The sequence below is a fragment of the Pseudonaja textilis genome, chromosome 2 (genome assembly GCF_049901715.1).
Source record: "Pseudonaja textilis isolate UNSWEBS1 chromosome 2, rPseTex1.2, whole genome shotgun sequence".
NCBI classification, from domain to species: domain Eukaryota; kingdom Metazoa; phylum Chordata; class Lepidosauria; order Squamata; family Elapidae; genus Pseudonaja; species Pseudonaja textilis.
In genome coordinates, this window is record NC_141991.1 from 149,746,923 (window position 1) to 149,771,103 (window position 24,181).

Sequence of the window (24,181 nt, forward strand, 5' to 3'; positions counted from 1 at the left end):
AGTAAGTAAAATTTCAAATTATGAAAAAAATATGGTGGGTATTTTAACAGAAAAAATACTGTGGATGCATTGCCCATTAAAATGGCTCCTAGGTCACTGCTGCCATTTATAAAATACCAGCAAACTAGTGAATTTCTGGAGGCAAGTTGTTCTCACCACCATCCTGCCATCCTGCCAGTTTCCTGATGTTTTTTTTTTCTCAGCAAGTAACAGTGATCCACTTCTGAAACTGGGTTTTATCCCCAACTAAGTTTCTTTATCATAAATGCATGGGAATAAATGCAGTTCTCTAAACTTCAGGTGGTCCCTTTAATAAAGTTCAAAAAATGTGTATTCAAAAATACATCAAGTTGTCAACTTCTGTTATTTTTAGTTAAACATATTTTATTTCAAAAAATTAGATAAGGCAAGTAGCACAATAAGTCTATAAAGTGTAGCAGCGGTGAACATCAAGTGTGAATTTTTATTCACCAATCATATATGCATTTTTAATAACACACATCTATTTAGACTAAGAAGAACTAGCTTCATCATTTACAATAATCAAGTGGGAGCCTGTGCAGTTTGGGAGAAATAAATATTTTTAATACAAAGAATTACTGTGATTTACCTTGGGCACCCAGATCAGTACAAGACACACTTAAATAATATAAAATGGGTTAGTAATCTTTGATGTTATCATGGCATTGCAAATACCGGTAGAAGCAGGTCCATAAAATAAAAGACAGCAAGTTAAGGCAATTAACGATTACAAAATTCCCACGAAGATCAGATTAAATAGAAGTCATGCAAAGCAAAGAGAATCAAACGGTTTAACCATCTATTTTGCGGAATTTAAGGCTTGGGTAAATATCCGGTTCTCTGCAAGTTAGAGAAATTAGAAGAATCTCCGCTAAACCCGCTCTCTGTCATGCATTAAGCTTCTGCTCCATATTCCATCATTTTGTTTAATATGGTTTCATGTGAAACCACAGAAACATATTCTAATACCACAGAACTCAATAACGCCTCCTGTTTCTCAATCCAGAGTACCCTCTGCTGAGGTCCTTGCGTGACAGGATGCCCTGGCCAAGCCATGTTACTACGGCAACAAGATACTTCCCCTCTCTACGTCTTTTTCTACCCTGAGTTGCATCTGAGAACTCAGGGAGGCGTAGCCCCAGTCGCTTTCCCTTCCGAAACTGAAAGGCAATTTCGCCAATCGAAATTCAGCGAAAGATTAGGCACGAGCGCGCGCGCTTAAACGGTGACCTCACTCATCCGTGGGGTGGGAGCAAGATGATAGACAGCTATATTTACCAATGAGAACCGAGGGACGAAATGAAGTTTCGCGCGAGCTGCAATTGACGCTTGCTCACGTGTGAAGGCTGGCCAATCAGCAAGGGCGCGATAGCGTCGGCATAGGCGCTCACTCGAGGGAGGGGAGGGGGGCCGTGGCGACGAACGGCAGAGGAGGTAGAGGAAAATGGCGCCGAGCTCGAAATCAGAGCGGGGCGCCGCCTCGGGAGGCAAAAGGGGCTCGGCTGAGTTGGGACGCGGGGCTCGGCGGGAGCACGTCATAAGGCAGCTCGAGCGCATCAAGGTGAATGGCAATAGCAACTGGAGGGGAAAGGGACGGATGCGTCTGGGTGCTGTGGCTGGAGCAGGGTGGTGAGAGGGCCAGTGTGGAATTAATGGAAGAAGGAAGGCGTCGATAAAGCCGTTTCGAGCATAACGGTGGAAGCAATTTGCGTGGCCCATGCCCGGTTGGTGTCGGCGGCTCCGCCGGAGTCGCTGTCTGGCAGTGGGGGCGCCTGGGTTCTCTCACGAGGATCCACAGCGGCCAAGGACTCGAGGTACCGTAGGAAGAAGTTGGCAGCGGAGTCCGGGTGTGAGGCTGCTCATTACTCGCCTGAGCCCTTCAGCCTCTCAACTCTTTTCCTTTTATCAGTCTCGGGTTCTGCTTCACCGGACTTTTCTTTCTGCGCTGACTGGAGAAACTGAGGAGGGGGCCTTGACGTGGGCACGACCTCTGACCAACACTGGTTGGTTTGTGGAGGACCGGGAAGGGAAGGTGTGACTGGTCGGTTGGTAGGTTGACCAAGGCAGGTAGCGCCTCCTCCGTTGCTGGGTGCAGGAGTAACTGGGGAGGCCCTTACGATCTGTTGGAGGAGTGAAGGTGGTGTGTGTGTGTGTGTAGTTGGCTGTGTTCCATGCCCTGGGAGGAGGACGAGAATGACTGCAGGGTGGGGGTGGATGGAGAGGGGTCTGGTCATGGCATCAAGGTCATGGCAGATTAAACCCAATATGGTGGAAATCTGAGGGCAAGTGGCAATAATCGTTTTGGATGCCAGGTCACTGGATCCTTGGTGCCCAGGACCCTGAATGCTGTTGTAAAGTATGAGTTCAGTATGTAATAAAGCCACCCTTGTTTATGATTTGGTCACAAGTAAGGCAACCAGTTTGGCATATTAATGCTTGGGTGGCCTCAAAGGGGGAGTTCCTTTCTTAAAGATATGTCCACCTTGCTTTCAAGTTTAGTAGCTGCTGTAATCCCAGGAAAAACTGAGTTGGGGTTGTGAGTGTCATTTGGGATGTCTTAATAGCTTTCAGAGATTTTGCTCTGCAGTTAACCAGATGTGAGACATTATAGTTTAAGTTGGGCTCCAGGCAGCAGTTTGATTTGTGCTGCTCTACCAGCTTCCCTAGCTGAGCTGTTGCTGATTTGGCTGGCGGTGGAGTACACAAAGCATTTATGTATTCGGTTTGATACTGCCCAACTCCAAACAAGTTTGGACTTTAACTTGCTCCCTGATGACATTGAATCTGGAGCAGTTCAGGGTTTAATGGCAGACATATATGTGTCCCTAATTATTGAAGGTCCAATGTGTGCCAGGGGTTGCACAGAAGGTGTGATTTTTGGGGGGATTGGTGTAGTAGTTACAACATAATCTGGTATTGGAAGGTTATGTTGCAACTACAGTCCTTATCTATGGTCTTACCATTCTCTGGTTGCTCTTCAACCTATCAGCACTGCTCCCTCTCCCTCTGATTTTTCCCAGAGGATCTACTGGACAGTTTAGTCGAAGTTTTAGTTATTGCCGAAATGGACATTTGATGAAAGTTTTGGATGAGATTGCTCCTATGCAGCCTCTCACTGTGCATTGATCCTATGGTGCTCCTGGTTTTCTGAGGAACTCCAGGGAATGAAACACTAGAAGAAATGCCTAGAGCACTGCTGGTAGAAAGCCAAGAGTGAATCCAACCAAGTACAAATGAAAGTCCATATCAAGAAATACACTGTGGAATTTAGAGTTGCAAAATATTGTCTTTCTGCTTTTGTTGTGTCCTTTGATAGCCAGACAATTCCTGTTTTCAAGATGACCAATTATCTGCTGAGAAAAGAGTCATAAGCTATGTGCATAGCCACTGTAAATAATAGTTTTCTGGTGGATAAAATAACTCAGATTCACTTGGACCTGGACTCCAACTGGGCAAGACTTGCAGAGGTGATGCCTGGTTACTTGTGGTGAGCTTTAATCTTTAACTCCTGAAGAAATGGACAGAATTCTTGACTTAATACCTCATTATTGATATTCAATACTATATTATAGTAGTGAGTTCCAGGTGATGGTGATAATTCTGCTGGCTTTGAAAGTGGCAATGGTATGTCAACTCCTGGAGCTAACAGTTCTGGACAACTTTTGTCTAGTCTTTTAACTTTCCCTTTCTTGGAATGTTTGCTGAGAAAGTAGACTATTATCTCAGAGGGCCTTGGAGGAAATGGATTGTCTGGTCATGCTTCAGTCATGTTTCAGATAGGGACAGAGATGGCTTATAAGTGACCAAATAATGCTGTGGAGGTATGTGCATAGTGTTTGACAGCTGTGGGGATCTAGATGAAGACAAATAGACTCAAGCTCAACCCTAGCAAGATAGAGTGACTGTTAACTACCTCTTTGCACTTGTCTATTTGGCGTTGGTGCACTTATTGGGTGGGTTGTTGTTTTTTTGACTCTGCTCCTACTCAAAGAGCAGGTGGCAGCTATAGTCAGGAAAGGTTTCTCATAGATTTAATCTGTGTGTTATTCCAATTTCGTGATCAGGTATCTCCCAAGATAGTCATGTTTTCATAATCATTTTGCCTATATACTATTGTAATACATGGCTGCTCTTTGATGACTACTTGAAAGCTGAGGCTGGTCCAGAATGTGGCAGCACAGCACTTATGGGCATGCCATAGAATGCTCATGTATCACACCTCTTCTTTATGAGCTACACTCAAAGATTTGTATTGCCTGTATCCTAGCATTGTTCAAACAGGCCTTAAAATCTGGCTTTGGATTAGGTTGGGTGGTAGGCCCTTGGTGCGTATTTGAGGTGATGTTGATTTTTTTACCAGATGTCCATTTTTTCTATTTTTTTTTCATTATAATTGTGATCTTGTTTTTAACGTTTTAGATTGTCTCAAATAAGGGGCTTGTGGACATACCTTCAGAGCTGGACTTAAACCAGCAAAACTCCAGCCTAGTTCAATCATTCAGTCATTAATTATGGCCAAATTATTTTTTTCTCTGGATAACTGATTAGGCATGATTGTTTGAGGATAGGAATTGTGTGCATATTTAGATGTAAGATAAAAATAAATAACAGACAATTATGCTACGAGTAGTATTATAGTATAACTTGTATAACTTCCCACTTTGCTTGATGTTCTTTTTTCATTAGTCTTGAATGCATTTACTGATTCTTGTATAAGAGGATCACCGTTTTTGTCTTTTTGTTACTAATTCATTCACAGTTAATTGAGGGGGGTGAATGGAGAGGAAGTCAATTTTTAATTTTATGTAAACTCACTTATGCAACGTGTCAACAAAGGCAACTTCAATATACACCTTTCCTTTATGGTTCTTTGGTCACTGTTTGTGATAGGGATGTATAGAGATCATTTGCTCAACAATATGAAAAAGAAAAAATGATATTATCAACAAACAAAAATTATGGCCTTTAATAAATGACCTAAAATTCATAATAGGCAGCTTAAAGGTAGTAACATAGAACAAGTCAAATGCTTTGACTACTTGGGAGTTACTTTGCAGGTTGCTCAAAGGAGTAGCACCACTTTGCTGTCCTTTTGTTCCTCTGAAGATGTACACTACATTCAACTAAAACTGAGGTTAAAATTATGATACCACTGTTATATGGGATTCAACTGGGATCTTACTTAATTAGCTGCAGCATAGAAGGGACAGTCCCAATTTTTAAGATTAATCATGTCAACCAGTAGCATCTCATGTCAAATGCAACATTAAGATTAGAACTGGGAATTATAAGGATAGAAGCCAGGATTCTAGTTTATTACCTTTAAGTATAGGCTAAAATCACTAACAAGTCTGACATTTCTGGTGAGCCAGGATAACTTACAATCTACTTGGAAGATAGTCATCAGAGAAAAACTGGCAGCCTATGGCATATCCAATAAGGCAATGTATAAAGGATGGGATATGATTAGGCAAAAAATTCATTGAAAGAAATATTGTAGATGCAAAATGGCAACAAGATGTTAATTTAGCCTCAGTGTTGGACTTTTACAGTCTTTTACACAGAATCCAAGTGATTACTCCCAATCCCTAATTAAGCATGGACATTGCAGGGCATTTGCTCAGGCTAGATTCAGTGCACTCTCTTTAGAAGTCATTGATTGTAAATACCGAAATAAATCCCTTCCATGAACGACTATCCCTGTGATTCCCATTGAGCATGTGTTCTGTTGCATTGTAATTTCTACTCAAATTTGACATATGGATAAATTAATATTTTTTATAAACCATTTCATTTCTTTTGATATGTATGTTTCTTTTGATACATTTCTTCTGATACATAACAGCATAAGTACGTCTATACGTGTCTCTCATACACACACACTTATAGATGCCTGTTTACAGATCAGTGGTCAGTTGTCACCTCGTCTCTTTCGTAAGCTGCCACCCAGAGTATGTGTATCTCTGAAGAGCATTGTTGATGAACATTTCCTATGTGCTGGGTAAGTTTATATTCAAATCTTTTTTTAAAAAAATTGCTATGGATTAATTATTTTCCCCTGGTGTGAGGTGATTAACTGTTCGTTTACATAACTTGTTTGAAAATCTTGCAATCTCACCCTGGCTTGCCTTTTGTTGCCTTGCAGACACATTTTCCTTGGATTCTCTAAGTGTGGGAGATACGTCTTGTCTTATACTAGTAGCAGTGGGGATGACGATTTCTCTTTTTACATCTACCATCTCTATTGGTGGGAGTTCAATGTTCACAGCAAACTAAAAATGGTATGGACTGCACTACACATTATATATACAGGACTGAGATATCTATCTTGTTCAGTTACAAAGTTTGACCTTTTGTATTAAGCCCAAGTTTAATTTTTGCTCTCTGAAAAATTCAAACAGCTCAAAAGATAGAAGAATTAAAACAATTGAATGTTTTTTGTTGCACTGAAGCTGCAAAAGTAAATCTTGTGTGGAGTTTTGAGTGGACTCATATAAAATGGTTGGAAGCTCTGATTTGTGAGAGGAGCAGAGTAGTAACAGGTATAGGAGCGGAATGTTCCTGCTGAATTTTTGCTTTGATGTGGTTTTACGTTTCCTAGTGACCCATCATATATTGATTTCTTGAAATGTGTGTATGAAGGGCTTCAGTTTGCCTAACAAAAGAAAGTCATATTAGAAAAACAAATGGTAATGCCTTGTGTCTGTAGTTTATAGGCTTGTTTCTGGTGGATAATCAAGAAAACCTGGGGTGGGACATTTGTGTTTGTTTCTCATCTTCATATATTACTTTTATGTCATTCAAAATTAGATAGGAAGCTTTCTTTGTAATCTATTCCAGAGAATTTTATTTTTCTAATAATAAGTGTTTGTGGTATTTTTTTATTTTTCCTTTAAAACAAGGAGCTATAACTCATAAAGCAATTGAATGTATTGAATTAGTAAGCTGCTAGAAGATGATAGCACTACCAAAGTTTTTTTTAAAAACCCATTGTGGTCTAGTGATTAAAATGTTGGATTACACTAGACAACAGTTACATTTTAAACAAAATATGTAGAGAAGATTAAACGTCGTAGTAGCTGATATTAAAGGTAGCAGAAAAAGAACAATTACAAAGAAAAACATCTCCAAAATAAGAACATGCATAGCTTTTACTCCAACTTTTTTGTCCTCCCCACACCACAATTCATTTAATAGATTTACATTTCTTCTTTTCTGTATGTGCCATATTATAAAGTAAAATAATTCTATCTGTGGAGATTCTTAGTCATCGAGATCATGGCTTTTCCAAAGGTGCTTTTTCAAAAGGCAACTGGACTTTATTTTTTTTGCTTGAAGATGTTTTGCTTCTCATTCAAGAAGCTGCTTCAGCTCTGAAGAATAATTCTGAAAAAACTGATTTTTTAAAAAAATCATTTTCAAACCAATTGCAGGAGTAAATCATTATGATTTTGGGTTTTGTTTTGTTCTAGGGAAAATCACCATTTTCGTAGGAAGCGGGGCAGTGGGAGGTAGTAACATTGTAATCTCTCATGACAGCTAATTGTAGCTGTAGCATATTCTAAACTGCTGACTATTGTACTAGATTTTCTTCTGTCTGAATTTGTGCTGGATACTTTTCCTTCCAATACCTCTTTCCATCAATGCAATCCTAGTTTGAGTTTTGACAAATTAGATTGATAACATTTCCGAAGAATTATATAAATTACTTTGGATTTTACAATCTAATTTAGCAAAAATAATCACACACTTCTTTAGCATTTTTATAAAATATAATCAGCTTCAGTCATTTGTATGTTAGTCTTTCCATGTACATATAGTTTAGGGTAACAAATAGTTTATTATACTAATTTATTGAACAATAGCATTAGTAAAAAATTAAAAACAAACACCCAAATTTTGCAAACCTGCCTACGTGTCAGTGTTTCTTTAGAGATACAAGATTTTCTCAGAGGTTTTAACCAAGGTCACTTAACATTTTAATTAAAAAAGTCATCTATTATTTATTAGTTTTTTTAACCCCTTTATTAATAAGTAACTCGAGGTATTGGACATACATACTACTGTATCCTCCTCCTATTTTCCTCACAATAACTACTCTATGAGGTGTGTTGGGCTGAGAGAGAGTGATTGGCCTAAAGCCATTCAGATGGCTTTCATGCTTAAGGCAGGCTTAGAACTCAAGTCTCCTGGTTTCTAGGCCAGCCCCATAAACACTACCCCAAACTGGCTCTTGTCATATTATCATATTGATTATAATTTCATATGATTATGCCTGATCCTTGGGTTAATTATCAGATTTCTGGGCTGATTTATATTTTGATGTTATTTGAATTTAAAACAGCCATCCCTACCAATATAGAAAGCTGCTTTAAAATCTAATTTAGATCAGACATGTATTAATTCCCCTCTGAAACAATATTCTCAGTTAAACCAAAATGTACTTGAACAGCTTGACATCCAAAAACTTCTGCAAATGGAGTGCAAAGTATTTTGTTCAACCATGGTAATTTTTATCTATCTGGGATGAAGGGACAAATTGGATAATGGAGGCCCTGCTTTCCTTTTGCTCTTGCTCCCAAAGTAGTTCTGTATTTGATTCAGGTAGTACTGCTTCATTTTCTCATTGAGAAAATCTAGCCTTGAATGTTTGCTAATTTAATAGGTAGACCAGGGACTTGTCAGATTAAGCTTGACCCTGCTTCATAATCTTGGCAAATGCTAACTAACTAGCAAGCCATAATAGGTTGCATAATCTGTCTTTTATTGTTTGGTTTTCTTTTTCATGTATCTACATTTGACAACAATTCACTATAAAACCATAAAGCACATTGGAATTAATGTTACAGATCAATAAGGTTTTTTATCATAGTTACTGTACATCCTAATAATCCTTTGTCAAAGTATATCTGTGATCTAATAAGAGTCTTCTTGTTCCTTCAGGTCCGCCAGGTCCGATTATTCCAGGATGAAGAAATCTATAGTGACCTTTACTTGACTGTATGTGAATGGCCCAGTGACTCCTCCAAGGTCATTGTTTTTGGTTTCAAGTATGTTACTTTAGTAAACTAAGCTTTGAGTTTGAAACCTTTATCTGCTATATCCTTCTGCAGACTTACTCTGTTTGGAGGCATTCTAAATTATACTTTTTGTTTCATATTAGCAATGATAAATAGGTAGGAAAATAGATGCTGACTTGAAAACTTGGGGAACAGACATTACTCTAAAGCTTAGCAGAACACAAATCTATCAGCTTCTGAATTATTACAAATTAATATTAGGAATTTAGCAGAACACCATAGCCTTTTCTTACCAGTGATTAAATCAATATTCCTGTATGGTTAGAAACAAATGTTACTGAATTTATTGAGGATTGCCATGGTTTTTGCCCCCCCCCCCCAAAAAAAGAAAAAAAAAAGAAAAAGTGGGTGGAAATGTCTGTGTGCCTTACACAGCGAATGTTGCCAAAGCCCCACCCACCCACCAGCACCCACCCTTTGGCCTCTGCCTCCCAGCAATTTGCCTCCTTGCAGCAAATAGCTTCAGCACAGCCTGATTAGCACAAGCAGCTGATCGTTGGTTGAATCGGCCTCCTGATGAGCAGCTGTTTCAGGCTGCAGGGATTGCCTATTGCTGCCTCTGCATGCCCCATTTTTGGCCTCCGCATTTAGTTTTCAGCCTCCACCTGCCCCATTTTTGGCCCGTTCCAGGTAACAAGGATCGGAATGGGTGGAAAACAGGGCACACTGAGGCCGAAAATGAGGCATGCGGCGGCAGCACTAGGCGATGGCAATCCCTGCAGCCTGAATCAGCTGCTTGTCAGGAGGCCGATTCAACCGACAATCATCTGCTTGTGCTAATCAGGCTGTGCTGAAGCTGACCTTGCTGTTTGCTGCAAGGAAGCAAATTGCTGGGAGGCAGAGGCAGATTTTTTCTTGTTTTCTCCCCCAAAGCTAGATGCGTCTTATACTTCGGAGTGTCTTATATTCCAAAAAATACAGAATTTGAGGGTTTGAAAATCTGCCAGATACTTTTAAAACAGATTTGGAGTTTGATTTGGAAGCCAGAACTAAAAATGATAAATCCAAAAATGTAAATGGACTTGTCTGAGAATGACCACAATTTCTTTTGTCCTGGTAGTACCCGTTCAGCCAATGGCCTCCTGATGAACATGATGATAAGTGATGAAAACCATAGAGATATCTACATCAGTACAGTGGCTGTGCCTCCTTTTATGTACTGTCCCAGTTGCCAGGACATGGCCATTGCACATCCAGGTAAGTTGAACATTACTAACAAGAGGGGAATTTTTTACCCTTATTTTACTCTTCAAATAATTTTGAAGGTTATGATTAAAATTTTAAGTAGGAGAAAGTAGTACGTAGAAGCTGAGAAAAATTCTAGGATTAATTCATGATCAGATGATTATTGCCTAATATTTAAAAACTATTTTCATATTTGTGCTCAGTTCCAGTTTTTCAGATATGAGAGAAATGACCTTTATATGGCACCATTAATCATTGGGAATACAGGTGGTTCTTGACTTCTGACCCATTTGTTCATTGACTTTGAAGTTACAGCAGCATTGAATGGATTTATGTTCAATTCCAGAAGTTATGGCCATTGCAGTGCCAAAAATTCAAAATGCAGACGTTTGGCAGCCAACCTTCACTTAAACTACAGTGGCACTTCAGTGCTCTCCAACCTGTCTCCCTCCCATCTCTGCCCTTTTGTCCCCTGCACTCCATAGTCCATGGCATGTGACTAATGTTTGCTACCACCTTTCTCTTGCTGATGATGAGGTATGCTGGGCGGATGCTTTGTGAGACAGCTGCTGGCTGCATAAGGTTTTTTCCCCTATGCCATGCTTTGAGATTTCCTTATGAGAACCGATGATGATTAGCAGCTACCTCCTGAGGAGCCAGCTGGGTATACCTTGTCATCAGCCAAAGCCAGAAAATGGCAAAGGTCTGCTAGGATATTGGAGCACACAGCAGCATGGGTCTTGGGGTATAGGGTGGTGTGGTTGATCGTGGCTGGAACTGGACTATGGCTGAGCCTTGAACTGCGCTTCAGCTCAGAGACTTCTTCTTGTAGTCCCAGAGCCACAGTGTGCCAAGAAGCTTTTTGTGCTTTCCAGGATGCAATTTCCATGCTGCTGGGGCTTCCTGAGGCTTGGTGGCTTTGAGCTGGGATGGTTGAGGCTTCCAGGGTTGAGGCTTCACATTATGCTACAGTCTTGCAGCCCTAGAGCTGCAATGTCCTGACATTCCCGAATTGCAGCATGTTCTTTCCTCAGCCTCCCTAAACTCACAGAACACTACAGCACTCTGCAACTTGTGTATTGCCTGTGCTAAAACCTTTCAAGGTCGTCTTCTCCCCTCTTCGGCACCTCATGCTTGTTAGCTGGGACGCCTTCTGCTTAACCTCCACATCTGGAGTTATGATGGCAATTGGGAATGATAGCATTGCTATCATTAATCAATGCAACCACATTATGTCACTCTTTATGACCACATTATTTAGAGATGGAAATTCCAATGCTAATTATGGTTGTAAGTCAAGGACTATCTGTAATTGTAAGTGAACTCTTTATCAGTGGCTTCAAAAATCTTATTTTAGGGAATTAGCATGATACCATAGCTTAAGATGATGTGCAACATGCTTATTACCCTGCCTTGAAAATATAATTCAACAGTAAAAATGAGTAACTGTAAACCCTGTCTAAGAAGGAGTCCTTTCCCATTTGATGAGCTTTCTTTGTCTTGATTCTCTTGTTCCCTTGCATATATTTCTCAGGTGACCCAAATGCCAAATGTTTGCAGCATGGATTCATGCTACACATGAAGTACCAGGTGGTGTATCCTTTCCCCACATTTCAGCCAGCATTCCAACTCAAGAAGGACCAAGTGGTGCTGCTTAACACCAGCTATTCTCTAGTTGCCTGTGCTGTTTCTGTGCATACATCAGGTAAATGAGTGTAGAAGTGTGTGTATGTGTATTTGCATATATGTGCGTATGTGTGAGAGAGATGTACCTTTTTATGAATTCTTGCTAGAACCTGCTGAATCCATACCCACTTTATGACCTAGCTTACTGAGTGTTAGACTTTTTTCCAATTTTTCAAGACAGGGGACGCATACCTCTATCAGTTCATACCTTCTTATTAGAACTTTAGCTTAACCCTTAGTGTTTGTAATGTTATGCTTGATCCTCTCTTTGCACATTATATTTATTGGGATTATGTAGAGCTTTTGAATGAGGTGTTTCCCAATGTGCAGCAGCACAAATAAAGCACCTCACTTCAAAAAAAATCATTTTTGCTGAAGAAAGTGGAATCATTTTCTATTTACACATACCAGGGACAAATATAGTATCCAAAACAGCTAGGTAAGCCTTGCAGAAGATGCAGTGGCTTGCAGAATTTTAAAAGAGATACTTGGTTTGTGCTGCTGCATGCCGTGAAATGCTTCATCCAAATGCTTTGCATAGTCCTAATATTTAGCCAGTGTTATTAATATATTCATATAGCAATAAAAATCACTCATCCCTCATAAAAATTCTATATTTACTGCTGACAATGAAATAGAACATATCATGAAAGAGAATCCATATGAGGTTGAATTCTGTGTTGTTTTTTTAAATGCAGGTCTCACCTTTTTACTTCAACCAGTTTTCAGAGTAATTAAGAAAATAGTAAAAATAGCCATCAATCCGAAAACATAAAATGATAGAATATTTAAAATTAAATCTGTATGATAAAACAACTTGTAAAGCTGGAAGGAAAAGGACGGCTTTATTAGGTGCTAAGAAAATATAAAAATATGTAGACCATAATTTACTGTATGTGAAGTAGGACTATCGAAGAAAATTAGATTTCTTATGAAGATTAGAGTTTATGCCTGTACCACTGAAGTAGCAATTTGGAGTTGATTCCAGCTTTTTATTCAAGGTATTGATAAAAGAAACTAGTTTTTTTTTTTAATTGAAGGCAAAAATATGATTTGGCTTCATAAAAATGCAAACATGGCACCTCTCTGCAACTTCTTAAACCATTTTCCCCAGGATGAGGTAGCAGAGTGATTGGACCCACAATGAATTTGTCCCTGGTGCATAAGCTCTCAGTGTACATACAAAAAACGAAATATATAAACATAAGATACCAATATAGAAAGTAGTAGAAAAGATGAGAAGAATAATAGGAATATAGCCATACTACATGGGTAAATATCCTTAGACAAAAGACAGTACTGTAGTAATTAGGTATTTAGCAGAGTGATAGCACAAGGGAAAAATCTGTATTTGTTTTTAATGTTTTTTAGCATGCAATGCCCTATAGTGGCATGTTGAGGGGAGGAGTTGAAACAGTTTATGTCCAGGATGTAAGGGGTCTGTAGATGTTTTCTCAGCCCTCTTTCTGGTACAAACAGTATACAGGTCCTCAGTGGAAGTCAGACTGGTTACAACTGGGTTTTGGTTTTTTTTGCAGTCCTAACTATCCGTTGAAGTTGCTCTACCAAACCAGACAGTTATAGAAGAACAAATGACACATTCAATAGTTCTTCCGTAGAATTTTATCAACAGGGGCAGTCTGAATTTCCGGAGTTGACGCAAGAATATTTTGTGCCTTTTAAATGATGGTTCTAATATTAGGTGCTCATTTCAAATACTGGGAGATTATAGAATCCAGAAACTTGAAGGTCTCTACTTTTTATACAGCATTGTCTAATATTGTAAGATATGATAGGAGAAGGACTCCTATTGTTGTTATTCATCGCACAGTTATATTGGGTTTGACATTTTTGTCTACCTATTGAATCCTTACCGAGGATTTGAGATAGATATGGCTGTTTGATGGTGTTACAGATATTGTCGCAGGATGGAAACTGTTCCCAGTAAAGCCAATTTTTACAATTGACTGATGGCGAATTTGTCAATGCCAATAGCAATAGCACTTTGACTTATATACCACTTCACAGTCCTCTCTAAGTGGTTTACAGAGTCAGCCTATTGCCCCCAACAGTCTGGGTCCCCATTTTACTCACCTCGGAAGGATGGAAGGCTGAGTCAACCCTGAGCCTGGTGAGATTTGAACTGACATATTGCAGGCAGCTGTCAGGCAGCAGAAATAGCTTGTAGTACTGCATTCTAACCACTGTGCCACCAAGACACTTGATGTTCAAGTGGTGCTCCAGTTGTTTTGGGATTGCACCCAAGGTGCCTATTACTATTGGTACTACCTTTGCCTGCATTTGCCACAATTTATTATTATTTAAAATGTAATCTTCAATTTTTTAAAAAGCTTTGCTGGAGAACAGACTAAAGCCCAGCTTGTCAGTGGGAAAAATGACAAGGCCATAGTTGACACAACCAAACATATTGATTGTTTGTGCATGTATATTCATGTATTGGTTTCTGAGTAGAATTTAGTCAGCAATATATTATGAATAGTCCTTGAACATATGCTGTAGAAATTGTGTGGCACTTCTGATTTTACTGTTGTTCTTTCCTTTTAGAAGATAGCAACTTCTGCCAAATTCTTTATGACAGGAGTCGCCAGACCCGGGCCCCTGTTGTGGAAGTGAACCACACATCCCTTATCTCACATTGTCCTGAAGGCTTAGAGAAAGGGTTGGAAAAAGACAACTGCTCTTGCCAGAATGAGACTCCATTGACTCTTGCTGTACCTCCACAGGACATAGATACCCACATTTCACCTGCTGTAGCTATGGCAAAGGAATTTGTTGCAGACATCTTCCGAAGGGCCAAGGAAGCCAGAGGCAGTGCACCTGTAGAAGAAGAAGCGGCAGCAGCAGGAGGAGGCAGTGAACTCAAGTGCCTCCTTGACTCTGGGGCTCTGCGGCAGGATACTTTAGGCTCTTGGGATCTGAGGAAGACTTTGGAATCTTGCTTACATGGCAGCGTGGCTCAGAGTTCTACATCGTCTACTGGAACCAGTAGCGTTTCTGATATAGGGAGCTCCCCCAAAGAATCTTTCATAGCCAATTTTGAACTGGAGAGTCTGCCAGCTGAGCCAGGCTATGTGAACTATACCAAACTGCGTTATGTCTTGGAGCCCAACGATTCTTCCGAGGCAGAGGATGGTGAGTGTGGGGAAGACAGTGGTAGTAGGTTTCTAATTTCTGACAGGATTTGCAGGCATGAGCCAAAGTTCATAAAGAAAATGCTTCCATATTCCCCAGTGGATAGGCACTCTTTCCTATAGGTACTAAGTGAATTTCTGTTTGAACGCAGGAAGGCTAGTTCCTCCAACCTTGGGAATGTTTCCTGCACCATCTCAATTGCCTAGCTGTAAACAAAGGCTTCCTCCTCATTGTGTCACATTTTACTACATGAATTTTCTTTTCTCACTTCACCCATCCTTTTCAGTTAAGGTTAGCAGAAGATCAGATGGTGTGTAGCATAACCGCCTGAGGAATCTTTTTATCTGAAATATCTAGCATAATGAAACAGATTTAAAAGTTGCTGTTATGTCTTGTTTCTATGTAACACCGAAGAACTATTCTGAGGCTTGAATCCTAATTGTGCATTCTATTTGTGTAACAGCTAATACATATAACAGTGACTCATTCATAATGGTTGGGCCTGCTGCGGCTTGTAGTTTATAACTCTCTTAGTAATATCCACAGTTAAGAGTTATTCTGGATCATACTGAATGTATGATCAAATATATGTGCAAAAAATCAAATTTGGTGCTCTGTGATTTGAATCGATTAGGCAGGAATGTTGGCATAATTATCTTAAGGTAACATATCAGTTATAGGTTTTAAGTTACAGGAAAGAGTCTTGATAGTATAGATTCTGTGGGTGTTATTTCATATAACCTGAAACATCTTTTTTAAATTTGTGTAACATGCATACATATGCACTGCTTTCTGTAAAATGTGAATGGTGAACAACCACAGTATTTTTGAATGCATGGGTTTCACAACTTGTCTAGGAGGAAATTTCTGCCATTCTGAGACATCTGATCTTCTCTGATTGTCTAACATAGTCGTGCTGTTTGAAAAGACATCGTATGCATCTGGCCATCTATGGCGTTCACACTTTTTTCCTTTTGTTGCCAATGTGAATTGTTATAATATTGGATTGCCTGCCAATGTGTGAAGACCAGAAAAAACTGAGAAAAACTTATTTCCTTCCAGTTGCTTTGCTTTATCCCTTTAATTTTGTTTTCCTTGATTTTTTTTTCTAGCTTTTAATGTCTCTGTTTTACTCATGAGAAACCAATTGTTAATCAGCCTATCAGTCAATTTCTTGGCTGATAAAATATCTGATTTTCTTAAAAACTAAAATTTCAGCCTGTGCATTATTAACCCTGAAATATATTTAAATACTTGGTGTATCCATTTTTGCCCTTTATCATTAGTATGTAATTAGAATATGCAAAAAGTGATACATTGACTGGAGTGTATCTGATTTGCTTTTATAAATTTAATAATGAGAACTGGTATATGTTCAGATTTGTGGAACAGTTTTTTTCCCATATAACCAGTAAGTGTTGCTTTTTAAATATTATTATTTGTAGTCACAAGTTCTTCTTCAATACAGCATAGTTTATGAGGTATTTTAAAAATTGCAAAGTAGGAAAGGTTAATGCTGACTGGTTGTTTTTCAGAATACATTCACAAAGTGTGTTCTTTTGCATATTTGGTCATGGTACCCTGCCAGAACTAATTCAGAAAACAAAAATAAATATTTTTGATGATGAAACTAGTCAAGTAGACAACTGCATGCTGAAGTCAGTCAGTTCTATTTTACAGTGAAAACACTTTGCCTGTTCAAAAATACTAAAAACATAAATTACTGATACAAAGGTGTCCTGTATGCTAGTGATAGGATATTTTACTTTGATTGAGGCAGCACACAAATCTTATAAATTTATTAATAAATTTTCCAAAGCAAAAATATTAGTAAATGGAATTGGTAGTTACAAAATATGAAAAGAAATTAATGTAACACATTTGAAAAAAAGGTCTACTAGTGACTATTCAATGTTTTGGAATAATAATCACATTAACCTTAGAAAATCAAAGGGGAGACAGGATCTCTTTGAAAGCATCCTGTTCCAATACATTTACTTCTGGTTTTGGTTCCCTTTTTTATTCTCTGTTCTTCAGTGTTTTGTAAAGGATATTTTTGAAGATGTTCTTCTGAAGCTCTATGGTTATTTTTTTTTAACTTTATCTTATCTTTTATTTCAGAATATGAAGATGACAAAATCTCCTTACCATTTGTTGTGACAGATCTCCTAGGAAGAAATTTGAAGCTCTTGAAGGAGAAGGCTGTTTGTGAGGTAAGAGCCGTTTCTAGGAATCTTCTGATCTGAGAGAAGGAAATGCTACTCTGTTTGAGAAAGACCACTAAATAATTATTCTTAAGGAAATGGGACCTCATTATTATTTTTTCATTACTTCCTTTCTTGTGTTTTTTATTACTTGCACATAAAAAAATGTGTTTTATCCAGTGTTGGGTCTCATTCTATTGAAGTATACATACCAAAAATGTTTTTTTGCAGAACACCCTGATTAGTTGGAATATAGTGGTTTTACATTAGGAAGCTCGAACTCATTGAGGGATTATTTAAATGGTATCAGCTTGTTTTTCAGCAAAACAAGAAAGATGTTCAATCTTTAAACAGGAAACAGTCTTTAGTTTAGCTTATTTATCTGTGTGGTTCCTGGATTTCAGAAGTAATATTTTTGTCCTTTATATGTTGTGTTGCATTCCAATTACAGTTTGAATCTGTTCTGGAAGGAAAATTTCCCCTGTTTTTTAACTGAAATTTTAGAACTTCAATTTAAAATAGTTTTTGAGATCGATTCTGTCCAGATCAGAGAGGAGGCATTCTGTATATGAAAAGCAAATCAATCAAAGTGCAGAAAAATATTGGCTATAATATTTAGGCAACTGTTGCCATAACAGCATGCTAAATTTTAAGCAGAACTTTAAGCCCTCTGTGGTAGTCTGAAATTAACGATGTACATCCAATATGTCTTGTTTGTGATGTCATATTGCGCTCAATTATGTCAGATTTTTTTGGCTAGTAGTTTTTTTGAGATTTTGCACAAGATAGCTTGTTGATAGGAAAAAATGAATTGGGATAGAGGAGTATTGATTCAATGTTAGAGGTGTAAACAGGAGCAATTATATTTGTTTGTATAATGACTTTCCAAAAATTAAATGCTTTCTTGCTAAGGAGCAAGCTATGCCAGAAAGTACTGATACAGATTCTTCACTGCTATCTTTCTGCTTTTCCAGGGCCAATATTTAACAGTGGAGCAGCTGACTTTGGATTTTGAATATGTTATTAATGAAGTGATTCGAAATGATGCTTCATGGTCCAAGCAGTTTTGTTCCTTCAGTGACTATGACATTGTCATCTTGGAGGTAGGAATATGATAGATTTGTTTAATGATACCTTATTTGAGAACGTCATGTTTATTGCTTCTTGATTCATTAAAAAATGCAGATGCTGTTCTCCAGGTCTGATATTTGAGAAAAGACACTTTCAGATTTTTTATTTGTTTTTGAAAATAAAGGGGTTTAGTTAAATAAACTTAAGATACTTAAATTCTTTTTGGCTATTATTCACTATATAAGCACCTTCAGTCAGAGTGCTGAGTATTGACTTGTAAGTTTATCCCTGTCCCCTTGAGTGTCAACATAGCTTGAAATGGCTTTAATTCAACCCAATTTTTTTTTTTAAAAAAAATCCTTAAATAATATTTGAGTTCCAATATTTGAGGGGCTGCCACAAGGAGGAAGGGGTCAAGCTATTTTCTAAAGCGCCTGTAGGCCAGACAAGGAATAATGGATGGAAACTGAACAAGGAGAGGTTTAACCTGGAAATCAGGAGAAATTTTCTGACAGTGAGAACAATCAACCAGTGTGACAGCTTGCCTTCAGAAGTTGTGGGAGCTTCATCACTTGAGACTTTCAAGAAGAGATTGGACTGCCATTTGTTAGAAATGGCGTAGGGCAGTGATGGCTAACCTTTCCATCCTTGCATGCGCATTTCTGCGCCTGTGACCCCCCCACGTTTCTGCGCATGCATCTGCTCCCCCCAGGCACGGCAGCTACCCAACAATCAGCTGGTGGGTGGGTGGCACAGGCGCCTGCGCAGTGGACCAGCTCTGGGGCGACAGCTTGCGTGCCAGCAAAGATGGCTCTGCATGCCACTTCTGGCACACGTGCCATAGGTTTGCGATCACAGATGTAGGGTCTCCTGCTGGGTGGGGGGTTGGACTAGATGACCTACAAGATCCTTTCCACTTCTGTTAATCTTAAGGCCCTTACTGTTCACAAAATTGGTCCATACCTGTCATGATTTGTTTTCCAATAGTTTTGATTACAGAGTGGGTATGAGGCAAACTGCTGTCGGTCTGTCTAAAAGAGGGTGGAAATGGACTCCCTAAGGATGTGACATGGTATAAATAAAAATGGTGCAAATTGACAGTTTTCTAGACCAGACTTTTCCCAACATACCTCCCTTAGAATTGTTAGACCACTTAACTCTTGTCATATTTGTGATGCTGATTGCATTAGTAAATGGGGGTTCTGGGAGTTGTATTCTACCTCTGGAAGATTTTATTAAAATGCTTAATAATTAATGTATTTTTACATTCTTAAGATCATATAGTTAAGATGAGATATAAAATGCTATTTACATTTTATGTTGTCTTTTAACATATATTCTCAAAATAACTTATATTTAAGAGACTAACATACATGTGTATTTAACTGGAGAGTAAAGCTTAGTTATTCAGGAGAATAAAAGAGTCTCATGTTTGCAGTTGGAACAGATATAGATGATCGATAGATAAACAAACAGATAATATCCACTCTGATTTATGAAAAAATGCTCCTTTGAAAAGCCTCACAGTTTTTAAAGAATAAAAAATATGAGAATTTCCTTTAGTGTCTAGAACTAGAAATCCAAATTGTGGAACTCTATTAAAAAAACTCTATATTGTACAAATTGTGGAACTCTATAAAAACTTCAATTCTTCTGGCAGTTTTCCAGAACTTCCTATAATGCATGATGATTGTGTAATGTGGAAATCAGGCAGGCATGAATAATAAAGCTAGCTATCTCTTCCAGCAGTAACATAGTGGGGTGAATTGGCTCACAATATCAATTCAGGGCGACAACATCTGATCAAGCTACAACAGCAGCGCAAACAAGTACAGTACTGGGATCAACTCAACAACTGAATTGAGCTTATATTGACTTGTTCTTATTTAAAAAAATTCTCAGCAGTCTAATTTATTGGAACAAAGAAATAACATTTTAAAAAAAAATCAGTTTCTGTGGAGCAGGGCTCTGAGTCATATTTGTATCATTAGTTAGAAGATAAATATTCCCAATTTGCTTCATGTTGACTATGCTGATCAATAGTGCCAAGTTTTAATTAAAAGCTCTAGCATACTTTCTATTGCCTCATTGTATTCGGTGCCAGATGTACTGTCTCTTGTCCGTTCTAACCTTTTCTGTTCAAGGTGACCTAAGAGCCTCACAGTTTATGACTTATGTAGATTGAAATAGTAAAAGGAGTAAAATTTGGAATAAGGTTGTACAGGCAGCATTTCCTTGATATTAATAGTGTGATTATTTTATTGTGGATTGCTGGCTCATCACTCAGATCACTTGTTCACATAAAGTTTTTATTTGTGCCATTTTAGAATGGCTGATTTGAGTAGAAAAGAGAATTACTTCAGAGAAGTCTGACTAGTAAGGGGCAGAGTAGGAAAACATTTTATTACTCATTCAATAAAAACTTAGATGTTAGGAACAGCCAATAGCTAATGACTTATATTTTGATATTTTGAAATTCAAGAATTCCTGCTTAGTATATTTCTTTTCGGTTTATGAGAATTTAAAAAACTACATGTCTCATATATAGCACAGGGACATGAACGATTTAAGAACAACCCTTTGTTTACTTAAGCTCCTTTCAGTTTTAACCTTGGGTTCCCTTTAGATAAGAATAGAACCTTGTCCTCCAGCCGAATGCAGCTTATTCAATTCTTTTAACTATGTCTTTTAGGTATGTCCAGAGACCAATCAAGTCATTATCAATATTGGACTTTTACTGCTTGCATTTCCTTCTCCAGATGAAGAGGGACAGCTTAGGTGAGTCCAGTGCCAGGCTAGACAGTTCTTTGGATTTGTTTCCAAGATTGTATGTCTGCTGCACAAGCCTTCCTGCAGCAACGTTGCAATTCTGCAAAAAGGCACAACTACTTTAAAACTCCCAAGTGCTTCTGCATATTCTGAAGCACTGAACAAATCTGAAGGTCTGCACTTCTACCAGAAATTTAAAATTATATATCCCAGGTATTAAAATACATTCTCAAAATGTTTGGAGACAATATATGCTATCTATATGAGCAAAATATTTATTGGGAGCGACTGTTGTATAAAGTTGGGAAAATGTTGATATAAGTAGGTGTATTATTTGTCTGAGTGTATTGGATGCTTAGTCTTCTAATTGTTACTATCATCTGCAGACCAAAGACATATCACACCAGCCTCAAAGTGGCATGGGATCTGAATACCGGCATCTTTGTCACTGTCAGTGTAGGTGATCTCACAGAAGTCAAAGGGCAGACCAGGTAAGACAGGGTTGACCTATTATTTTTCTGGGGGTATATTTATCCTTGATTTTTTTTTAACCATTTTTCTATTGCAATCTTTCTAATGAAAATCAGCCCTTCAACTCTCTTTCCTCAGACATATTTTCATTTCTGCAAACATTTTCAAAAGGTACCATTCCATGTCTCCTGATGGAAGTGAATGGCGATCATTATTATATAGTGGCAAAATTAAAGGAACATAGGGAATATAATCTGTCACTTGTTCTGATGATCTTACATTTGAGGGCAAGTTGATTAGTATTTTTCCATGATTCTAAATGCTGTATCAAAATTATCCATGTGTGAACTCTGGGCTTGTTAACTAACCCTAGTTCCTCCTCTCAGTGGCAGTGTGTGGAGCTCCTACCGGAAAAGCTGCGTGGATATGGTAATGAAGTGGCTGGTACCAGAGAGCAGTGTTCGTTATGTCAACCGAATGACCAATGAAGCCCTTCACAAAGGTATTTTCGGTCTTGTGAAAGTTTCATTGTAATCAGTGGATTCAATTGGCTGACCAATATTGACATAATAGCCAGTCTTCAATCAAAGAAATGTTTGGTGCTTTCTGTCTTTGACATTCTTTATGAAAAAAAAATTAGGATACTTTTTATATAACATTTGTAATGTTAAAGAGTGTAGACATCTGTCTTGATTCTGGATTTTTGGAGATTTGAATCTCTGAATGATCATGGCCCATGAAGTATCAGCAATCAATTACTATCTTAGTTTCTTATTTCAGATAGCAGATTTCCAGAAATTCCATCCAAGGTGACTTTATAACGTAGTTAGTTTTGGATGGACCTGTATTTCAAGGACACTAACTCCTGGCAAACTCTTTTTTTTTTTTTTTGTAACTGCAGGTTGCTCGTTAAAATTCCTAGCAGACAATGAGCGCTACACATGGATTGTCTTGTGAGATCTGATTCAGAAGCAAAACTTACAACAATTGTTCATTTTTTGCCATAAGTGTATGTCCAATTCAACTACCTCCTTGTTAAACATTTTTAATTTTCCCATTTCTTTAGAGTATATGTTGCCTAGATAATCTTGGAAACGTTAGATTTTGTGAATAGAAACACATCCTCCTCTTCCTTGTCGTTGTTGGGGGGGTATATGTGAAAAAGCGAGGTTTGAGACTCTGAAAAACAAACTTTTCCTTGCATACTAGGATTATTGTTTAGGATGGCTCAGCTTCAGCTGATTTAGAAAAAGCAGAAAGTAGCTGTTTAACCTTCTATAGAAATCTGTATTTGGTGAAGCTACAAATGGGATAGGTGAGAATATCTTGTAAGATTTCACTCCCTCTAATGCAGGGGTGTCAAATTTGTGTTGTCACAGCGTTGTCATGTGACATATCAGGACTGTTCCCCCCTTCGCTAAACCGAGTGTGAGAATGGCCAGCGTGTGACGCATCTGGCCCATGGACAGGCCTGCTCTAATGCAAGAACAAATTATTCCAAGGCAACAATATTGTTTAAGGAGACCAAATCCCTTTCTTGTTTCAGTGTCATTTTGTACTTGTTACTTTATCCATTTTTTCCTTCCTGAACATAAATGCCGCCCCACCTCACATACCTAGTGGACTGATTACAAATGTTTTCTCTGTTTTCTCTCCAGCAGGTTTTATTTCCTGCAATAAATATTTTAAACTGAGACTAACTCTTGTTGTTTCTTTTCCTCTTTCATGAAAAACTCAATAGGAATTACAGCATCACAACAGAAATTTCACACCGGTCGACATGGAATGTTTATCTGGAAAGTGTGTGCAGATTTTAGATACTTACTGCTTGTTATACAAGAACATTCCATCATGGCTATCATCATACATTCTTTTTTTCATGATGCACCTAGGTGATCTGTCCATTTGCCCAGTTGGAGTAAGGGATTTCTGAATAGATAGTATAAATAACTATAATTATGAATACTTTTTCATAATGTCCAAAAGAACATTGTCTTAAAAGATGATAATTAAAATTTAGGATGGGTGTGAGAGCACCATTTCCCTTTCATTGGCAGCCTTCACTTTGAATCAGAGGTAACGGTCCTCATGAATAAAATTCATATATTAGTAAAAATACCACTATAGGAATTTCAAGCCTTAAGAAGTTTAATATAAATGTGTTCTACTTCACACTATACAACAACTGAGAAATAGCAAAAGGGAGCCAAATGGCATTAAATCCTTTAAGGGCTATGCTCATTCCATTTGAAGTAGCTATGTAAAACATCAATTTTATTCATCCTATCTAAATAGCTCTGCTGGGATAGGGCCCCAGAAGATGAATTTTTAAACATGACTTCAGATGTGAAATGGATTTATTCCTCCCTGCTATTTGTTGTCTCTCTAAATTGTATGAAGGGTGGAATACAGCTCTGAGCTTCTTTAGATCTGCAGTTCCCAAACCCTATGCCATGGCAGGCACCACAGCAACCTTGCAAGGCAGCATAAGATATTTAATAAATGGAGCTGTTAGGCAGTTTGCTACAGCATTCAGGACAT

The 24,181-nt window shown here is 38.2% G+C and overlaps 1 protein-coding gene across 1 annotated transcript; it reads left to right on the forward strand.

Moving 5' to 3' along the window:
- The first annotated feature begins 1,373 nt into the window (after positions 1-1,373).
- DCAF15 (DDB1 and CUL4 associated factor 15) lies at positions 1,374-23,337 on the forward strand. Its single transcript, XM_026711560.2, has 13 exons — positions 1,374-1,582; positions 5,925-6,022; positions 6,167-6,302; positions 8,965-9,071; positions 10,162-10,298; positions 11,821-11,991; positions 14,538-15,125; positions 17,247-17,338; positions 18,304-18,432; positions 21,093-21,178; positions 21,556-21,660; positions 22,027-22,142; positions 22,542-23,337. The coding sequence occupies exons 1-13, from the start codon at positions 1,466-1,468 to the stop codon at positions 22,595-22,597; spliced, it is 1,938 nt and encodes a 645-aa protein (XP_026567345.2). The 5' UTR covers positions 1,374-1,465; the 3' UTR covers positions 22,598-23,337.
- The last annotated feature ends 844 nt before the right edge of the window (positions 23,338-24,181 follow it).

What these genes read in the sequence shown, in the direction of transcription:
- DCAF15 (XM_026711560.2), top strand. Translation starts at nt 1,466, where the DNA reads ATGGCGCCGAGCTCGAAATCAGAGCGGGGCGCCGCCTCGGGAGGCAAA. An exon ending in TTCTTCCGAGGCAGAGGATG is followed by an intron (nt 15,126 to 17,246) that starts GTGAGTGTGGGG and finishes CTTTTATTTCAG; the next exon opens with AATATGAAGATGACAAAATC. An exon ending in CAATGAAGCCCTTCACAAAG is followed by an intron (nt 22,143 to 22,541) that starts GTATTTTCGGTC and finishes TTGTAACTGCAG; the next exon opens with GTTGCTCGTTAAAATTCCTA.